Source organism: Coturnix japonica, chromosome 24, assembly GCF_054131305.1.
Source record: "Coturnix japonica strain WE chromosome 24, WE-NBRP24, whole genome shotgun sequence".
NCBI lineage: Eukaryota > Metazoa > Chordata > Aves > Galliformes > Phasianidae > Coturnix > Coturnix japonica.
Window position 1 is genome coordinate 3,426,519 of NC_140686.1, and position 20,596 is coordinate 3,447,114.

At 43.8% G+C, this 20,596-nt stretch overlaps 1 protein-coding gene across 1 annotated transcript; it reads right to left on the minus strand.

Moving 5' to 3' along the window:
• Positions 1 to 11,495: 11,495 nt before the first annotated feature.
• LOC146757044 (uncharacterized) lies at positions 11,496 to 19,072 on the minus strand. Its single transcript, XM_085523305.1, has 7 exons — positions 18,120 to 19,072; positions 17,057 to 17,171; positions 16,626 to 16,799; positions 16,408 to 16,514; positions 15,839 to 15,976; positions 12,482 to 12,582; positions 11,496 to 11,593 (listed from the first exon to the last, which is right to left on the minus strand). Exons 1-7 carry the CDS (start codon positions 18,320 to 18,322, stop codon positions 11,496 to 11,498), a joined length of 936 nt encoding a protein of 311 aa, XP_085379431.1. The 5' UTR covers positions 18,323 to 19,072.
• Between the last annotated feature and the right edge of the window lie 1,524 nt (positions 19,073 to 20,596).

Consider the following 20,596-nt stretch of genomic DNA (forward strand, 5'->3'; position numbering starts at 1 on the left):
ATTCCTGTTGCTGTCTGCGTGAGGTGATTCCTCTTCTTTTACCCAGTAATAGATCCACGTAGCACAGTAAGATTTTCAAGTAAGGGCTTAAGTGTGGCTTAAGTGTTGCGTAAGCATTGGCATTTGGGTTAGTCTGCTAAAGACTCACCTTTCCTTTGACATAACAATACGGCTGGATAATTTAGCTCACAATCCTTGCAGCTCTGAGGTACAAAATGGCAGTCTGAAGCTCTCTTTTTGCAGTCTTTATTTTTCCCCTATTAAATCACTGTGTGTATTTTGCTTATTGAAGAGTAACAATGGCAGTAAAGGCTTGTGTGCTGCGTGTTGTCTGGTCATAGAATCTTTTAATCATAGAATGGAATGGCCTGGATTGAAAAGGCCCACAATGACCATCTAGTTTCAACCCCCCTGGATATAGCCACATCCAGCCTGGCCTTGAATGTCTCCAGGGATGGGGCATCCTCAACCCCCTTGGGCAACCTGTTTCAGTGAGTTACCACCCTCTGTGTGAAAAACTTCCTCCTAATATCTAACCTAAACCTCCCCTGCCTTAGTTTCAAACCATTCCCCTTGTCCTATCAGTATCCACAGGTGATTTACTACGCCTGATTTGCAGCTGATGTGTTTACAAGCTGGGAAATCTGGCTGGGCAGATAGCATGTTTCTGCATTGCTTGCTCCAGGGCTTTGAAGAGAACTGGGCAGTTGCAGGTAGAGACTATAGCAGCTCCAGCTCTGTCTAGGTTGGAGAGCTGGAGCTGAGGTGGTGCTTTTGATGTTACACTCTTGCTTCCCTATGCAGCCAATGTGTATGCTTAAATACAGTTTTGCTTGTTCCTGGTCCAGTCTGAAGCTCTCACACTGTATCTCATGCACATGGTCTGTTAATCCTCAGCTGGATTAACAGCTAGTTTCTATCGATAATGCTGAAAGAATTCCTTTTGGCTTACTCTAAATGAAAAAGATGCAGCTATGCTTCCCATTTTAACAATGAAAATTAAGAATAGGTTTCAAGATTGAAAAAAAAAATATATCATTTATTTGCTTTCTTTATGACTCCATTTTCAGTTGACATAAATACATGACTTGCAGATTTTCAAATGGAATATATGGAGTTGCAACTAAAAGTTTGATCATGTCTCTCTACCAGACCTCTACAAGTCTCATTTTACCAGAGAGAAATATCCTCCTTCTTACTTGTGTCACCGCTTCTGGCAGTAAATACATTTGTGAGTGACTGTTTTTCAAGGCTGAAGCACAGGAAGAGTAAAATTTCATCAAAACTGTGATCAAAACCTGGAGTTCTCACTGAGAATGGCAATCACTGCCATTAAAGCAGCCTCATGTGGTTGTTTCACAGAAACAAGATCACATATCCCACTAGTTTTGTGGGTTTTTTGGTCTCTTTTTTACATGCTTTAATAATAAAGACTAAAAATTAAGTTTTGTTATTTTGTATATGCAGTGTTTCTTCCTGAAGTTCACACCTTATTGCCACTCTTGCCAGTATCAGTACAGCACAGGGCCTGCAGTCACCTCCCTACCTCCCCAGACCAAATCCATGAATCATTTGCTTCTCATAGGCCTCAGATGAAAATACTATTTTATAACAACTCTAACCACGTTAAGGACAGTGAGACACTTTAAGTCAGTGCTGTGCAGTTCTACAAACTTGGCAAATACCTCTAATGAGGAGGAATGTCTAACGTGCAGCCTGAGGTCTTCGATACCACAACTAAAGCAGATCTAAACCTGAAAATACTTACACCAGCATGTTAGTGTAAACCCTTACCTTCTCTAGTGTTAACTACGGCTTGCCATAGCATCGTGGCAAGTCTCAAAACCACAAACATGGGGAAATAACGAATGGCAGGATTTTCAGAGTAGCCTATGGTCAGCACAGCTTGGGAATTCAGCTCTCCTAGGCCCTCCAGGAAAATGTCATCATGCATTTTCCTCACAGAATTACTTAACTAGTCTCAGGAGCTTGCAAAACCCACAGAGGTTTTTAACTAGCTTACTGAAGCAAAGGCTTGAAGGTTGTCCTGAGGGGCTTCATTCGTTTTGCTTTGTTGCTGAGCTGTGGTTTCCAGTCTGTCACTTCCAGCCTTGAGCCTGAAAGAGAGACAGGCCTTGCTGTGGACATTCACAAGAGCACAACTTCTGAAAGAGCAGTCTTTATGGAGGGAAACTGACAACTTCTACTTTCAAAAACTCACGTTACTTAATTGCATTCCCTTCTATTAGAATTCAAAAAATAGCTTTTTGAAAGGAACATGCACACAATTCTCCCAGCATGGAAAAAGCAACTTCTTGATTGGCAGCCCTCCTAATTACAGGTTAGTAAAACAAGGCAACCAACTTTCATATCACTGAATCTACCCTGCTGAAACGATGCTCAGTGTGCTACAGCAACCTGAGCTCATGCCCCCACTGTAACCTTAAGCTGCTCATAGGAGCAGACACGGAATGCAGCAGCCCCATTCCTTCCCAGTCACTGTCATAGCTGAGTGCACGCTGAAGCATCCTGAGCTACAGAAATGTCCCAGAGAAGGAATCAGCTCTCCACTCTGGGTTGTTACAGCAAAGACCTGAGCACCACTCTCTGGGAACTACGTGGAAACTTAGGACGGACATGGAGAAACCTCAGAGTCCAGAGCTTTGATGTGAGTATATGGCTTGTGTTGTCGTGTAATTTGGTGCCTGTTTACATTAAACATCCCCAATATGGCTGCAGTCTTTCATGTGGCACAAGCTTAGCAAAAGGGCCAATTCACAGTTGGGCATTGAAGGCAGGAGCTTGGGCTCCTCCTAGAATCAGGGATGGGGAGAATTCAGAAATACCCATTGCTCATCCACTGTTAGGTTCATGTCAGCTTCAGTGCAGAAACCTGCAGGGGGAGCAAAGTGTTTCTGTGTATCCACTAGAAGGCTGTTTCTAACACACTGCTTTGCCCCTCCAGCTTGTGAAAAGCACCCAGGCCTGCTAGCAGCATTATGTACCTTGAACAGCTGGCCTAGAGCTTAAGTATTTCAAGGTCTCATTGTTCAGAAGCATAAGGCAGAGGCAGCAGCAGAGGGAGGTGGGTCCAGAGGTGACAAGCCTAGAAGTAAGCAAGCCAAGAAGTAAGCAAGCCAACAGGGGTCCCTGCACATCCTTCAGAGAAAGTACCTCAGAGTACTGGGGAGACTCTTGCTCTGCTCCTGCTGCGGGCAGGGCACCTATGAAGAATGGACAAAGTGAGACACATTCAGTCTCTTGCAGTGAGTTTTCCTAAGTCTGTTAAGCCCTGTCATCAAAGCTTTGCCATGCTCTCTGTGGGGAAGTGCAGCTGCAAGCTTTGTTAAAAATTGGTGTTATCTAGCTTTACAACGTGAGTTTTCCAGTTATCATGTTCTGTGTTTTTTTTCAAGATTGTAATAGGGCCCTCTGTCAAAAGAAGCCCAACTCTATGCAGAGAGATGTGCATAATCAGGCAGAGCTTTCTAAAGAACAGCACCTGTTGCAGAACGGCGGGAGAAAAGCAAACGATCACACCTGTCATTGACATATGATCAGCTAATCTCGTTTATTCCTTGGCTGCGTGTACATTTATAATACGGATAATTAGCTCATACATATTGCAAAAGTGGAGCTCATCATTGGTTCCCAATTACATACCATCCCCAAGTATCTTTGCAGCTTCTTGTTATCATCCTGAAAGCTACTCCCTTGCTGAGTTCACAGAACCATGGCTAGTTTCTCACCATCCCAGGGCATCCTGTTGTTCTCACTGTCCTTGCAGGTGGTATGGCTGCTTGATTAACTGCACCGTGTTTACGACCCTTCTCAGCTAACTAGCTGTAAAAAACACTCTCTACATTTCCCCCGTTTTCTTTTAGGCTGAAAAGGCTCAGTTTACCGACCGACTAACCATATTTAACAAGCAATTCAGTTCATTTGTTCAATTAGTTCTCATGTAGTTTTATCCTGCCCCGTAGCTGCTGCTCTGTGAACTCCTTATCTTGATCCATGGCTGCTGCTCCATAAATTCTTCTTGTATTACAACAATTTCAAGATACTGCCTATAGAATAACAACACTACTTATATTAATAACATAACTATGATAACTCAATCAAGGTTTTGATTGACAATACTCTGAAAGTGAAAAAAGAGACAAGTCAAATACAACATAACAACATTACTGTTAAACCCACTAAAAAGAACAAATATGTTTGTACTGCAACCTAAGTTTCTGCAACCTGAAAATAAATCTGTGAGGGTCCCATTGTGTTAATCTGTAACTGATTTGGAAAAGTCTTCAATTTTCATATACTCTGATACATTGATTTTTTAATGACCACTAAAATTTGTGCAATAAATGCTTTTAAGATGCTCATAACCATGCTCTACTGACTGAGTTATCCGGGCTAATAATTGATTAATGATCGCGCAATTTAATGGAATAGCATGTCAAATAGAACCAATTTTAGAGGAAAAATGTACTAGAGTATCACTAGGGGCATTATTACTTACTGACCCTTGAGAAACAGCAAGCCATGTTGGTGTTGGATGTAACAGGCGGTGCCAGCAGGGCGTCCCCTGCTTCAAGGTGCACATTTCCTCTCTCACCCATCACAGATTCTCTCCTGCATTCAGGGTCTGAAGGATTTCTTCCAGTTGTACACCATATCTGCGTGGCCAGTACGTGATACAGAGCCCAAGTGCAACACCTGCTTGGAAAACAGAATAAACTATCAAATTTAGTTCTATTAGCGTGCACTTTTGTCTAAAATGATCACAGAGGCTGCCTGCAGTGAGTGGGGAAAAAGGCATCATTAGTCTCAGGCAATGTGATGGGGTTACTTCCTGCTAGCAAACATTTCCAGGCTGATTAAGAGAGGTGCTGGGAAGATATCCAGGGCCTACTGACGCGAGAACAAAGAGGGACAGCAAACTTGCATTTCAGTTGCCTTTGCCTGCCTGCCTACGAAAAGAGCCCTCAGCCTTCAGTACTGCTGCACTTGCAGGTGGGGGGGAGTGAGGGTCACGAAGCACTGGAACAGGCTGCCCAGGGAGGTGGTGGAGTCTCCTTCTCTGGAGATATTCAAGACCCGCCCGGACGCCGAGCTGTGTGATGTGGTATATGGAGCCTGCTTTGGCAGGGGGGTTGGACTCGACGATCTCTAGAGGTCCCTTCTAGCCCCTACAATTCTGTGATTCTGTGATTCCGGGAGGGACGTGAAGCCGACCACTTCATGGCCCTGCAATTGCCAGCCCGAGCCAGGCACTGTATTGAGCAGCTACTGAAAGAGGCAGCAACACTTATCAAATGTTTGTTTCGCTTTTATTTACAACAAAGAGAAGCCAAATGCATCCAAAATACATTTCAATATGAAATCAAAAAGGCGGAATACTGGTAATGATTAAAGACACAGCTTCCTTAGTTCCCCTCTGGAGTCCATGAAAGGGAAAGCACAGCCAGGCCTGAAAACCGCACCACACAGTGTGTGTCCTTTGGTGCACCTGTGAGGACGCAATCCAGGCGATTCTGCTGTCCTTTGTGCCTTTCTGCTCAAGCCCTTATCGTTTCTTTTTGCTTTCCTTCTTGGCTTTCTTGCTCAGCTGAGCAGCACTTGCCTTGGGTTTCTTCACTGTCTCCCAAGTCTGATACTCAAAACCCTCCGAGTCCTGCAAGAATCAATTGGGAAACAGTCAGGGAGCTTTAACCATAGCCAAAACAATTTTCATATTCAGTAAGTGTAACATACTCTACTTTTTGCAAACCGTAACATACTCAAATATAATGGACACATCTATTTTATAGATGCACATCCAGATCTATGAAGTTATTTACTTCTGCTCGGTACCCTTTGCAGTCCAGTTTTTACAAATACAACCACTCTTATGAATGAACACCCATGGGTAAAATACTTATGTGTAGGAGGAGTTAAACTGCTTAGTAATTTAACAAAAGAAATAACAGCTAGATCTCCTCTGAAACAAAACAGGTGGTTCCTTGTCAGTGGAACTGAAGACAGTAATAACAAGGGTTCTGTTTTGAGAAGAATTTACAAACATTTCAGTTTTTCAAGTTGAACTTCTGCGTCTGTGGGCTACAGACACATTTTAATAGTGTATAGCAGGCAGACATCAGCTTAGAAACAAACACTTGAAATCTTACAGAGAATTTTGAGCAGAAGCCCTTTTCTCAACTTTCAAATTAACACCAGACACATGAACAGTATACGTGAGAAGATGTCAATGAACACATCTTCAAAATAGCACCGTTAAACTTGGTGCTGTTACCAAAAAGGTTCAAACTCAACACTGATAACTAAAAACCTAGCAATAAATTTAAAAGTTTACCTAGCATTTCCATGAATGATAGCATAGTCCTCAGCTGTCCATCCATTAACGTCTTTATGGAAAATTTCAGCACCATAGCGAAGAAGCATTTCTACCAACTTAAGCTCCCCACCGGCCGCTGCAGTCATAAGTGGGGTTCTACAGCATCCAAAATACAAGACAAACCATACAATTTAGTCAGACATTGTAATTATTTTAATTCCCATTTGCTCAATCTCAAAGAAAAATAAAATCACTTTATGAACAGAAAAAAAAGCTTCTATATTAACAACACTTGCATACAAACTTGGCATCAATTTGAAAAACTCTCTCTGGCATAACAGCAATGTTGCTGGCACAATAGCAATTTTCCTGCCACAGCGGCTACCAGAAACAATGTTTTCTTGCAGTTCTCAATGCAGAAAACATGCAATAATGCATGTCACCTGCCAAGCTGAGACCTGCTTTCGCCAGTCACTCAACGAGCTCTTTCTCTGTGTCTTTCTACTTCAATGCTCATTCCCATCCCTCCCATCAGTCCAACCTGAAGACAACTAAGGTGACCTGCAGAGTTTAGACCATCTCCTCACCTTTCACACGGATCTCGAGTGTGAACATCAGCTCCTTTTTTAAGAAGGAGCTCTACCATTTCTTTGTGATTTTCAGAGATAGCAAGAGTAAGAGGAGTACATCCGTCCTGAAAGAACAGAAATAATTCAAGTTAAAAATCAAAAGAAACAAACAAAAAATCTACAATAAAAATATCAATGCAACTTTTTGAACTTCTCTATTGAATATCGAAATGTACCTTATTCTGAGCATTGATACGGGCACTGTGCTCAATTAACATCCCTGCTAGAAATGTGTTAGGAGTTACAGCAGCCAAGTGAAGGGCAGTGTTGCCACCAGCATCTGCCAGGTTCGGATCAGCACCATGCTCTAGCAGGATCACTGCACATCTTTCTTTCTGGCATTGTACTGCCTGGAAACAACACACACACACACACAAAAAAAAAAAAGGTAAAATTTCCAGCAGTCATATTTCACTGTGTCACTACTACTACAACTTCCCATTCCTGGAATATAAAAGCATCTGCCAAGATTAGCTAGCACATGCCAAAGCCACACTGATTACAGCATGCATGCTTCTACACAGACTTACTTAAAGAATCTGGAAAGACATCATTTAATACATAATCAATAATTCCTACTTGCAGCAACATAGTATGTTCTACTTACCTTCATCAGTGGAGATCTGTTATCACTGTCAAAAAGATTTAGCTTACACTTGTTTTCTACTAGAAACGTAACGACATCCTCACGTCCATTTGCACAAGCAAGATGCAGTGGTGTCCTAAAAGTGAAACGTGTAAATTGAAACAGACAGCTAAATAAATATTTTCACTCTGTGGTACATGAACAGGGCAAATTGCATTTCTTTATCCCAATTACCTCCCAAAATAAACAAAATAAAATAAAAACAAGCTTATTCCATTACCAGCGTGCACCAAACCATGTCCCTTAGTACAACATCTACATGTTTCTTGAACACCTCCAGGGACGGTGACTTTACCACCAACCTGGGCAGCCCATTCCAGTGCACAACCACTCTCTGGAGAGGCTTATCCTAGCATCCAACGTGAACCTCCCCTGGTGCAAGCTGAGGCTGTTCCCTCTTGTCCTAACAGCTCCCATCACGGGCAGGCTGATGAGTACCCTCCATAAGACCAGCTTCCTCCAAGGCAAAGAAGATGAGGACGAAATAACAGGCAGAACGTCAAATAACTCATCATGCCTTGTCACAGACATGGAACAACTCGAGGGTGACTGTCCCCACTGAGAAATTCCCAAATAAGTATACAAGATCCTTCACCTCCGAACAGAAGCCTGACAATATTGATCTGAGCACTGTATTTATTATTTATTTAGCACAGTGTACCGCAAAGAGCTCGAATGAGTAATTTAACTGTAACAAACACAACTTTGTGCAGGAGCCCCTCCTCACCCAAAAGCAGCCGTTACCAAGCACTGGGGAATATGACAACCTAAAGGAACCACCATCAGCTTCGCAAGCAAGAAAGCCTTCATGAAGCCAGCAGCCTTATCGCTGCCTTTTCTCACCAGCCCCCAACAGAGCTCCCAGCTCGGAGGAATGCCGAGCAGCCCTACGAGGGATCCAGGCCGGGAGGACACATCGGAGCGGCCTCTACCGGCCGTCCCAGCCACGCGCGGCCCCCGTTAACAGCAGCCCTCTGTGCCCAGGTCATGCAGCGGGGATCCCGGCCCGGCCCGCCGCCCTTACCGCTGCGCCTTGTCGCGCTCGTCGATGTCGTGCTTCTTCAGTCCTTGCTGCACCAGGGCCAGGTCTCCGGCGGCGGCCCCTCGGTGCAGCTTGGTCAGCTCCTTCCGGCGGATCTCGTACGCACCGGCGGAGCACGCCGAGGCGGCGCTGCCGGGCGGCGGATCCCGTTTTTTCTTCTTTACGAAGCTGAGCATCTTCTTCATATTGTCTCAAAACTCTGCCGGGCCGAGCCCCGAGCAGGACGCGGAAACACGGCGCACGCTCAGGAAGCCGCGGCCCAACCCACAGGCTGCAGGGCAGCCTCAGGCTCCCAGCCGGAGCCGGGAGCCCCACGTATGCGTTATACGTGCGATATTAAGCGATATGAAGCGATAGTAAGCGATATGAAGAGGATACACACCCGCGGAGAGCAGGAGTGTGCGCGTCTGTAGGCTCGGCTGCCTCAGAAAGCGGTTGGCAACGGTGTGTCCTGGGGCCGTTGCCTTTGGAATAGTCACGGGGATAACCGTCTGCAGGGTTATTTCTTGCCCTACTTGTGGGTATTATTTAATAGGGATCTCAAAGCACACGTTTTTAACCTGTTACTAAACCAGTTGTCAGCTTTCTGTCTTCAGTTTTCCCATCTTCCCCTCCCCCCCTCCACCTTTGTTCATACTGTTTATTAAATCTTTAATATGGGTGATTTTGAATAATATTTTAAATTCATTCCTGTTAAAAACAAATAGTTCCATTTAATTTTTATTTTTCTTCAGAAATTGGTATTTCCTGTCACAGTTCCTCATATTCTCAGTGTGTTCTCTTTGGTAATCTGGAGCTTTCTCTAAGAACCATTGAGCAATTGCTATTCCTGTTGCTGTCTGCGTGAGGTGATTCCTCTTCTTTTACCCAGTACTAGATCCACGTAGCACAGTAAGATTTTCAAGTAAGGGCTTAAGTGTGGCTTAAGTGTTGCGTAAGCATTGGCATTTGGGTTAGTCTGCTAAAGACTCACCTTTCCTTTGACATAACAATACGGCTGGATAATTTAGCTCACAATCCTTGCAGCTCTGAGGTACAAAATGGCAGTCTGAAGCTCTCTTTTTGCAGTCTTTATTTTTCCCCTATTAAATCACTGTGTGTATTTTGCTTATTGAAGAGTAACAATGGCAGTAAAGGCTTGTGTGCTGCGTGTTGTCTGGTCATAGAATCTTTTAATCATAGAATGGAATGGCCTGGATTGAAAAGGCCCACAATGACCATCTAGTTTCAACCCCCCTGGATATAGCCACATCCAGCCTGGCCTTGAATGTCTCCAGGGATGGGGCATCCTCAACCCCCTTGGGCAACCTGTTTCAGTGAGTTACCACCCTCTGTGTGAAAAACTTCCTCCTAATATCTAACCTAAACCTCCCCTGCCTTAGTTTCAAACCATTCCCCTTGTCCTATCAGTATCCACAGGTGATTTACTACGCCTGATTTGCAGCTGATGTGTTTACAAGCTGGGAAATCTGGCTGGGCAGATAGCATGTTTCTGCATTGCTTGCTCCAGGGCTTTGAAGAGAACTGGGCAGTTGCAGGTAGAGACTATAGCAGCTCCAGCTCTGTCTAGGTTGGAGAGCTGGAGCTGAGGTGGTGCTTTTGATGTTACACTCTTGCTTCCCTATGCAGCCAATGTGTATGCTTAAATACAGTTTTGCTTGTTCCTGGTCCAGTCTGAAGCTCTCACACTGTATCTCATGCACATGGTCTGTTAATCCTCAGCTGGATTAACAGCTAGTTTCTATTGATAATGCTGAAAGAATTCCTTTTGGCTTACTCTAAATGAAAAAGATGCAGCTATGCTTCCCATTTTAACAATGAAAATTAAGAATAGGTTTCAAGATTGAAAAAAAAAATATATCATTTATTTGCTTTCTTTATGACTCCATTTTCAGTTGACATAAATACATGACTTGCAGATTTTCAAATGGAATATATGGAGTTGCAACTAAAAGTTTGATCATGTCTCTCTACCAGACCTCTACAAGTCTCATTTTACCAGAGAGAAATATCCTCCTTCTTACTTGTGTCACCGCTTCTGGCAGTAAATACATTTGTGAGTGACTGTTTTTCAAGGCTGAAGCACAGGAAGAGTAAAATTTCATCAAAACTGTGATCAAAACCTGGAGTTCTCACTGAGAATGGCAATCACTGCCATTAAAGCAGCCTCATGTGGTTGTTTCACAGAAACAAGATCACATATCCCACTAGTTTTGTGGGTTTTTTGGTCTCTTTTTTACATGCTTTAATAATAAAGACTAAAAATTAAGTTTTGTTATTTTGTATATGCAGTGTTTCTTCCTGAAGTTCACACCTTATTGCCACTCTTGCCAGTATCAGTACAGCACAGGGCCTGCAGTCACCTCCCTACCTCCCCAGACCAAATCCATGAATCATTTGCTTCTCATAGGCCTCAGATGAAAATACTATTTTATAACAACTCTAACCACGTTAAGGACAGTGAGACACTTTAAGTCAGTGCTGTGCAGTTCTACAAACTTGGCAAATACCTCTAATGAGGAGGAATGTCTAACGTGCAGCCTGAGGTCTTCGATACCACAACTAAAGCAGATCTAAACCTGAAAATACTTACACCAGCATGTTAGTGTAAACCCTTACCTTCTCTAGTGTTAACTACGGCTTGCCATAGCATCGTGGCAAGTCTCAAAACCACAAACATGGGGAAATAACGAATGGCAGGATTTTCAGAGTAGCCTATGGTCAGCACAGCTTGGGAATTCAGCTCTCCTAGGCCCTCCAGGAAAATGTCATCATGCATTTTCCTCACAGAATTACTTAACTAGTCTCAGGAGCTTGCAAAACCCACAGAGGTTTTTAACTAGCTTACTGAAGCAAAGGCTTGAAGGTTGTCCTGAGGGGCTTCATTCGTTTTGCTTTGTTGCTGAGCTGTGGTTTCCAGTCTGTCACTTCCAGCCTTGAGCCTGAAAGAGAGACAGGCCTTGCTGTGGACATTCACAAGAGCACAACTTCTGAAAGAGCAGTCTTTATGGAGGGAAACTGACAACTTCTACTTTCAAAAACTCACGTTACTTAATTGCATTCCCTTCTATTAGAATTCAAAAAATAGCTTTTTGAAAGGAACATGCACACAATTCTCCCAGCATGGAAAAAGCAACTTCTTGATTGGCAGCCCTCCTAATTACAGGTTAGTAAAACAAGGCAACCAACTTTCATATCACTGAATCTACCCTGCTGAAACGATGCTCAGTGTGCTACAGCAACCTGAGCTCATGCCCCCACTGTAACCTTAAGCTGCTCATAGGAGCAGACACGGAATGCAGCAGCCCCATTCCTTCCCAGTCACTGTCATAGCTGAGTGCACGCTGAAGCATCCTGAGCTACAGAAATGTCCCAGAGAAGGAATCAGCTCTCCACTCTGGGTTGTTACAGCAAAGACCTGAGCACCACTCTCTGGGAACTACGTGGAAACTTAGGACGGACATGGAGAAACCTCAGAGTCCAGAGCTTTGATGTGAGTATATGGCTTGTGTTGTCGTGTAATTTGGTGCCTGTTTACATTAAACATCCCCAATATGGCTGCAGTCTTTCATGTGGCACAAGCTTAGCAAAAGGGCCAATTCACAGTTGGGCATTGAAGGCAGGAGCTTGGGCTCCTCCTAGAATCAGGGATGGGGAGAATTCAGAAATACCCATTGCTCATCCATTGTTAGGTTCATGTCAGCTTCAGTGCAGAAACCTGCAGGGGGAGCAAAGTGTTTCTGTGTATCCACTAGAAGGCTGTTTCTAACACACTGCTTTGCCCCTCCAGCTTGTGAAAAGCACCCAGGCCTGCTAGCAGCATTATGTACCTTGAACAGCTGGCCTAGAGCTTAAGTATTTCAAGGTGTCATTGTTCAGAAGCATAAGGCAGAGGCAGCAGCAGAGGGAGGTGGGTCCAGAGGTGACAAGCCTAGAAGTAAGCAAGCCAAGAAGTAAGCAAGCCAACAGGGGTCCCTGCACATCCTTCAGAGAAAGTACCTCAGAGTACTGGGGAGATTCAGTCTTCCTCTTGCTCTGCTCCTGCTGCGGGCAGGGCACCTATGAAGAATGGACAAAGTGAGACACATTCAGTCTCTTGCAGTGAGTTTTCCTAAGTCTGTTAAGCCCTGTCATCAAAGCTTTGCCATGCTCTCTGTGGGGAAGTGCAGCTGCAAGCTTTGTTAAAAATTGGTGTTATCTAGCTTTACAACGTGAGTTTTCCAGTTATCATGTTCTGTGTTTTTTTTCAAGATTGTAATAGGGCCCTCTGTCAAAAGAAGCCCAACTCTATGCAGAGAGATGTGCATAATCAGGCAGAGCTTTCTAAAGAACAGCACCTGTTGCAGAACGGCAGGAGAAAAGCAAACGATCACACCTGTCATTGACATATGATCAGCTAATCTCGTTTATTCCTTGGCTGCGTGTACATTTATAATACGGATAATTAGCTCATACATATTGCAAAAGTGGAGCTCATCATTGGTTCCCAATTACATACCATCCCCAAGTATCTTTGCAGCTTCTTGTTATCATCCTGAAAGCTACTCCCTTGCTGAGTTCACAGAACCATGGCTAGTTTCTCACCATCCCAGGGCATCCTGTTGTTCTCACTGTCCTTGCAGGTGGTATGGCTGCTTGATTAACTGCACCGTGTTTACGACCCTTCTCAGCTAACTAGCTGTAAAAAACACTCTCTACATTTCCCCCGTTTTCTTTTAGGCTGAAAAGGCTCAGTTTACCGACCGACTAACCATATTTAACAAGCAATTCAGTTCATTTGTTCAATTAGTTCTCATGTAGTTTTATCCTGCCCCGTAGCTGCTGCTCTGTGAACTCCTTATCTTGATCCATGGCTGCTGCTCCATAAATTCTTCTTGTATTACAACAATTTCAAGATACTGCCTATAGAATAACAACACTACTTATATTAATAACATAACTATGATAACTCAATCAAGGCCTTGATTGACAATACTCTGAAAGTGAAAAAAGAGACAAGTCAAATACAACATAACAACATTACTGTTAAACCCACTAAAAAGAACAAATATGTTTGTACTGCAACCTAAGTTTCTGCAACCTGAAAATAAATCTGTGAGGGTCCCATTGTGTTAATCTGTAACTGATTTGGAAAAGTCTTCAATTTTCATATACTCTGATACATTGATTTTTTAATGACCACTAAAATTTGTGCAATAAATGCTTTTAAGATGCTCATAACCATGCTCTACTGACTGAGTTATCCGGGCTAATAATTGATTAATGATCGCGCAATTTAATGGAATAGCATGTCAAATAGAACCAATTTTAGAGGAAAAATGTACTAGAGTATCACTAGGGGCATTATTACTTACTGACCCTTGAGAAACAGCAAGCCATGTTGGTGTTGGATGTAACAGGCGGTGCCAGCAGGGCGTCCCCTGCTTCAAGGTGCACATTTCCTCTCTCACCCATCACAGATTCTCTCCTGCATTCAGGGTCTGAAGGATTTCTTCCAGTTGTACACCATATCTGCGTGGCCAGTACGTGATACAGAGCCCAAGTGCAACACCTGCTTGGAAAACAGAATAAACTATCAAATTTAGTTCTATTAGCGTGCACTTTTGTCTAAAATGATCACAGAGGCTGCCTGCAGTGAGTGGGGAAAAAGGCATCATTAGTCTCAGGCAATGTGATGGGGTTACTTCCTGCTAGCAAACATTTCCAGGCTGATTAAGAGAGGTGCTGGGAAGATATCCAGGGCCTACTGACGCGAGAACAAAGAGGGACAGCAAACTTGCATTTCAGTTGCCTTTGCCCGCCTGCCTACGAAAAGAGCCCTCAGCCTTCAGTACTGCTGCACTTGCAGGTGGGGGGGAGTGAGGGTCACGAAGCACTGGAACAGGCTGCCCAGGGAGGTGGTGGAGTCTCCTTCTCTGGAGATATTCAAGACCCGCCCGGACGCCGAGCTGTGTGATGTGGTATATGGAGCCTGCTTTGGCAGGGGGGTTGGACTCGACGATCTCTAGAGGTCCCTTCTAGCCCCTACAATTCTGTGATTCTGTGATTCCGGGAGGGACGTGAAGCCGACCACTTCATGGCCCTGCAATTGCCAGCCCGAGCCAGGCACTGTATTGAGCAGCTACTGAAAGAGGCAGCAACACTTATCAAATGTTTGTTTCGCTTTTATTTACAACAAAGAGAAGCCAAATGCATCCAAAATACATTTCAATATGAAATCAAAAAGGCGGAATACTGGTAATGATTAAAGACACAGCTTCCTTAGTTCCCCTCTGGAGTCCATGAAAGGGAAAGCACAGCCAGGCCTGAAAACCGCACCACACAGTGTGTGTCCTTTGGTGCACCTGTGAGGACGCAATCCAGGCGATTCTGCTGTCCTTTGTGCCTTTCTGCTCAAGCCCTTATCGTTTCTTTTTGCTTTCCTTCTTGGCTTTCTTGCTCAGCTGAGCAGCACTTGCCTTGGGTTTCTTCACTGTCTCCCAAGTCTGATACTCAAAACCCTCCGAGTCCTGCAAGAATCAATTGGGAAACAGTCAGGGAGCTTTAACCATAGCCAAAACAATTTTCATATTCAGTAAGTGTAACATACTCTACTTTTTGCAAACCGTAACATACTCAAATATAATGGACACATCTATTTTATAGATGCACATCCAGATCTATGAAGTTATTTACTTCTGCTCGGTACCCTTTGCAGTCCAGTTTTTACAAATACAACCACTCTTATGAATGAACACCCATGGGTAAAATACTTATGTGTAGGAGGAGTTAAACTGCTTAGTAATTTAACAAAAGAAATAACAGCTAGATCTCCTCTGAAACAAAACAGGTGGTTCCTTGTCAGTGGAACTGAAGACAGTAATAACAAGGGTTCTGTTTTGAGAAGAATTTACAAACATTTCAGTTTTTCAAGTTGAACTTCTGCGTCTGTGGGCTACAGACACATTTTAATAGTGTATAGCAGGCAGACATCAGCTTAGAAACAAACACTTGAAATCTTACAGAGAATTTTGAGCAGAAGCCCTTTTCTCAACTTTCAAATTAACACCAGACACATGAACAGTATACGTGAGAAGATGTCAATGAACACATCTTCAAAATAGCACCGTTAAACTTGGTGCTGTTACCAAAAAGGTTCAAACTCAACACTGATAACTAAAAACCTAGCAATAAATTTAAAAGTTTACCTAGCATTTCCATGAATGATAGCATAGTCCTCAGCTGTCCATCCATTAACGTCTTTATGGAAAATTTCAGCACCATAGCGAAGAAGCATTTCTACCAACTTAAGCTCCCCACCGGCCGCTGCAGTCATAAGTGGGGTTCTACAGCATCCAAAATACAAGACAAACCATACAATTTAGTCAGACATTGTAATTATTTTAATTCCCATTTGCTCAATCTCAAAGAAAAATAAAATCACTTTATGAACAGAAAAAAAAGCTTCTATATTAACAACACTTGCATACAAACTTGGCATCAATTTGAAAAACTCTCTCTGGCATAACAGCAATGTTGCTGGCACAATAGCAATTTTCCTGCCACAGCGGCTACCAGAAACAATGTTTTCTTGCAGTTCTCAATGCAGAAAACATGCAATAATGCATGTCACCTGCCAAGCTGAGACCTGCTTTCGCCAGTCACTCAACGAGCTCTTTCTCTGTGTCTTTCTACTTCAATGCTCATTCCCATCCCTCCCATCAGTCCAACCTGAAGACAACTAAGGTGACCTGCAGAGTTTAGACCATCTCCTCACCTTTCACACGGATCTCGAGTGTGAACATCAGCTCCTTTTTTAAGAAGGAGCTCTACCATTTCTTTGTGATTTTCAGAGATAGCAAGAGTAAGAGGAGTACATCCGTCCTGAAAGAACAGAAATAATTCAAGTTAAAAATCAAAAGAAACAAACAAAAAATCTACAATAAAAATATCAATGCAACTTTTTGAACTTCTCTATTGAATATCGAAATGTACCTTATTCTGAGCATTGATACGGGCACTGTGCTCAATTAACATCCCTGCTAGAAATGTGTTAGGAGTTACAGCAGCCAAGTGAAGGGCAGTGTTGCCACCAGCATCTGCCAGGTTCGGATCAGCACCATGCTCTAGCAGGATCACTGCACATCTTTCTTTCTGGCATTGTACTGCCTGGAAACAACACACACACACACACAAAAAAAAAAAAGGTAAAATTTCCAGCAGTCATATTTCACTGTGTCACTACTACTACAACTTCCCATTCCTGGAATATAAAAGCATCTGCCAAGATTAGCTAGCACATGCCAAAGCCACACTGATTACAGCATGCATGCTTCTACACAGACTTACTTAAAGAATCTGGAAAGACATCATTTAATACATAATCAATAATTCCTACTTGCAGCAACATAGTATGTTCTACTTACCTTCATCAGTGGAGATCTGTTATCACTGTCAAAAAGATTTAGCTTACACTTGTTTTCTACTAGAAACGTAACGACATCCTCACGTCCATTTGCACAAGCAAGATGCAGTGGTGTCCTAAAAGTGAAACGTGTAAATTGAAACAGACAGCTAAATAAATATTTTCACTCTGTGGTACATGAACAGGGCAAATTGCATTTCTTTATCCCAATTACCTCCCAAAATAAACAAAATAAAATAAAAACAAGCTTATTCCATTACCAGCGTGCACCAAACCATGTCCCTTAGTACAACATCTACATGTTTCTTGAACACCTCCAGGGACGGTGACTTTACCACCAACCTGGGCAGCCCATTCCAGTGCACAACCACTCTCTGGAGAGGCTTATCCTAGCATCCAACGTGAACCTCCCCTGGTGCAAGCTGAGGCTGTTCCCTCTTGTCCTAACAGCTCCCATCACGGGCAGGCTGATGAGTACCCTCCATAAGACCAGCTTCCTCCAAGGCAAAGAAGATGAGGACGAAATAACAGGCAGAACGTCAAATAACTCATCATGCCTTGTCACAGACATGGAACAACTCGAGGGTGACTGTCCCCACTGAGAAATTCCCAAATAAGTATACAAGATCCTTCACCTCCGAACAGAAGCCTGACAATATTGATCTGAGCACTGTATTTATTATTTATTTAGCACAGTGTACCGCAAAGAGCTCGAATGAGTAATTTAACTGTAACAAACACAACTTTGTGCAGGAGCCCCTCCTCACCCAAAAGCAGCCGTTACCAAGCACTGGGGAATATGACAACCTAAAGGAACCACCATCAGCTTCGCAAGCAAGAAAGCCTTCATGAAGCCAGCAGCCTTATCGCTGCCTTTTCTCACCAGCCCCCAACAGAGCTCCCAGCTCGGAGGAATGCCGAGCAGCCCTACGAGGGATCCAGGCCGGGAGGACACATCGGAGCGGCCTCTACCGGCCGTCCCAGCCACGCGCGGCCCCCGTTAACAGCAGCCCTCTGTGCCCAGGTCATGCAGCGGGGATCCCGGCCCGGCCCGCCGCCCTTACCGCTGCGCCTTGTCGCGCTCGTCGATGTCGTGCTTCTTCAGTCCTTGCTGCACCAGGGCCAGGTCTCCGGCGGCGGCCCCTCGGTGCAGCTTGGTCAGCTCCTTCCGGCGGATCTCGTACGCACCGGCGGAGCACGCCGAGGCGGCGCTGCCGGGCGGCGGATCCCGTTTTTTCTTCTTTACGAAGCTGAGCATCTTCTTCATATTGTCTCAAAACTCTGCCGGGCCGAGCCCCGAGCAGGACGCGGAAACACGGCGCACGCTCAGGAAGCCGCGGCCCAACCCACAGGCTGCAGGGCAGCCTCAGGCTCCCAGCCGGAGCCGGGAGCCCCACGTATGCGTTATACGTGCGATATTAAGCGATATGAAGCGATAGTAAGCGATATGAAGAGGATACACACCCGCGGAGAGCAGGAGTGTGCGCGTCTGTAGGCTCGGCTGCCTCAGAAAGCGGTTGGCAACGGTGTGTCCTGGGGCCGTTGCCTTTGGAATAGTCACGGGGATAACCGTCTGCAGGGTTATTTCTTGCCCTACTTGTGGGTATTATTTAATAGGGATCTCAAAGCACACGTTTTTAACCTGTTACTAAACCAGTTGTCAGCTTTCTGTCTTCAGTTTTCCCATCTTCCCCTCCCCCCCTCCACCTTTGTTCATACTGTTTATTAAATCTTTAATATGGGTGATTTTGAATAATATTTTAAATTCATTCCTGTTAAAAACAAATAGTTCCATTTAATTTTTATTTTTCTTCAGAAATTGGTATTTCCTGTCACAGTTCCTCATATTCTCAGTGTGTTCTCTTTGGTAATCTGGAGCTTTCTCTAAGAACCATTGAGCAATTGCTATTCCTGTTGCTGTCTGCGTGAGGTGATTCCTCTTCTTTTACCCAGTACTAGATCCACGTAGCACAGTAAGATTTTCAAGTAAGGGCTTAAGTGTGGCTTAAGTGTTGCGTAAGCATTGGCATTTGGGTTAGTCTGCTAAAGACTCACCTTTCCTTTGACATAACAATACGGCTGGATAATTTAGCTCACAATCCTTGCAGCTCTGAGGTACAAAATGGCAGTCTGAAGCTCTCTTTTTGCAGTCTTTATTTTTCCCCTATTAAATCACTGTGTGTATTTTGCTTATTGAAGAGTAACAATGGCAGTAAAGGCTTGTGTGCTGCGTGTTGTCTGGTCATAGAATCTTTTAATCATAGAATGGAATGGCCTGGATTGAAAAGGCCCACAATGACCATCTAGTTTCAACCCCCCTGGATATAGCCACATCCAGCCTGGCCTTGAATGTCTCCAGGGATGGGGCATCCTCAACCCCCTTGGGCAACCTGTTTCAGTGAGTTACCACCCTCTGTGTGAAAAACTTCCTCCTAATATCTAACCTAAACCTCCCCTGCCTTAGTTTCAAACCATTCCCCTTGTCCTATCAGTATCCACAGGTGATTTACTACGCCTGATTTGCAGCTGATGTGTTTACAAGCTGGGAAATCTGGCTGGGCAGATAGCATGTTTCTGCATTGCTTGCTCCAGGGCTTTGAAGAGAACTGGGCAGTTGCAGGTAGAGACTATAGCAGCTCCAGCTCTGTCTAGGTTGGAGAGCTGGAGCTGAGGTGGTGCTTTTGATGTTACACTCTTGCTTCCCTATGCAGCCAATGTGTATGCTTAAATACAGTTTTGCTTGTTCCTGGTCCAGTCTGAAGCTCTCACACTGTATCTCATGCACATGGTCTGTTAATCCTCAGCTGGATTAACAGCTAGTTTCTATTGATAATGCTGAAAGAATTCCTTTTGGCTTACTCTAAATGAAAAAGATGCAGCTATGCTTCCCATTTTAACAATGAAAATTAAGAATAGGTTTCAAGATTGAAAAAAAAAATATATCATTTATTTGCTTTCTTTATGACTCCATTTTCAGTTGACATAAATACATGACTTGCAGATTTTCAAATGGAATATATGGAGTTGCAACTAAAAGTTTGATCATGTCTCTCTACCAGACCTCTACAAGTCTCATTTTACCAGAGAGAAATATCCTCCTTCTTACTTGTGTCACCGCTTCTGGCAGTAAATACATTTGTGAGTGACTGTTTTTCAAGGCTGAAGCACAGGAAGAGTAAAATTTCATCAAAACTGTGATCAAAACCTGGAGTTCTCACTGAGAATGGCAATCACTGCCATTAAAGCAGCCTCATGTGGTTGTTTCACAGAAACAAGATCACATATCCCACTAGTTTTGTGGGTTTTTTGGTCTCTTTTTTACATGCTTTAATAATAAAGACTAAAAATTAAGTTTTGTTATTTTGTATATGCAGTGTTTCTTCCTGAAGTTCACACCTTATTGCCACTCTTGCCAGTATCAGTACAGCACAGGGCCTGCAGTCACCTCCCTACCTCCCCAGACCAAATCCATGAATCATTTGCTTCTCATAGGCCTCAGATGAAAATACTATTTTATAACAACTCTAACCACGTTAAGGAC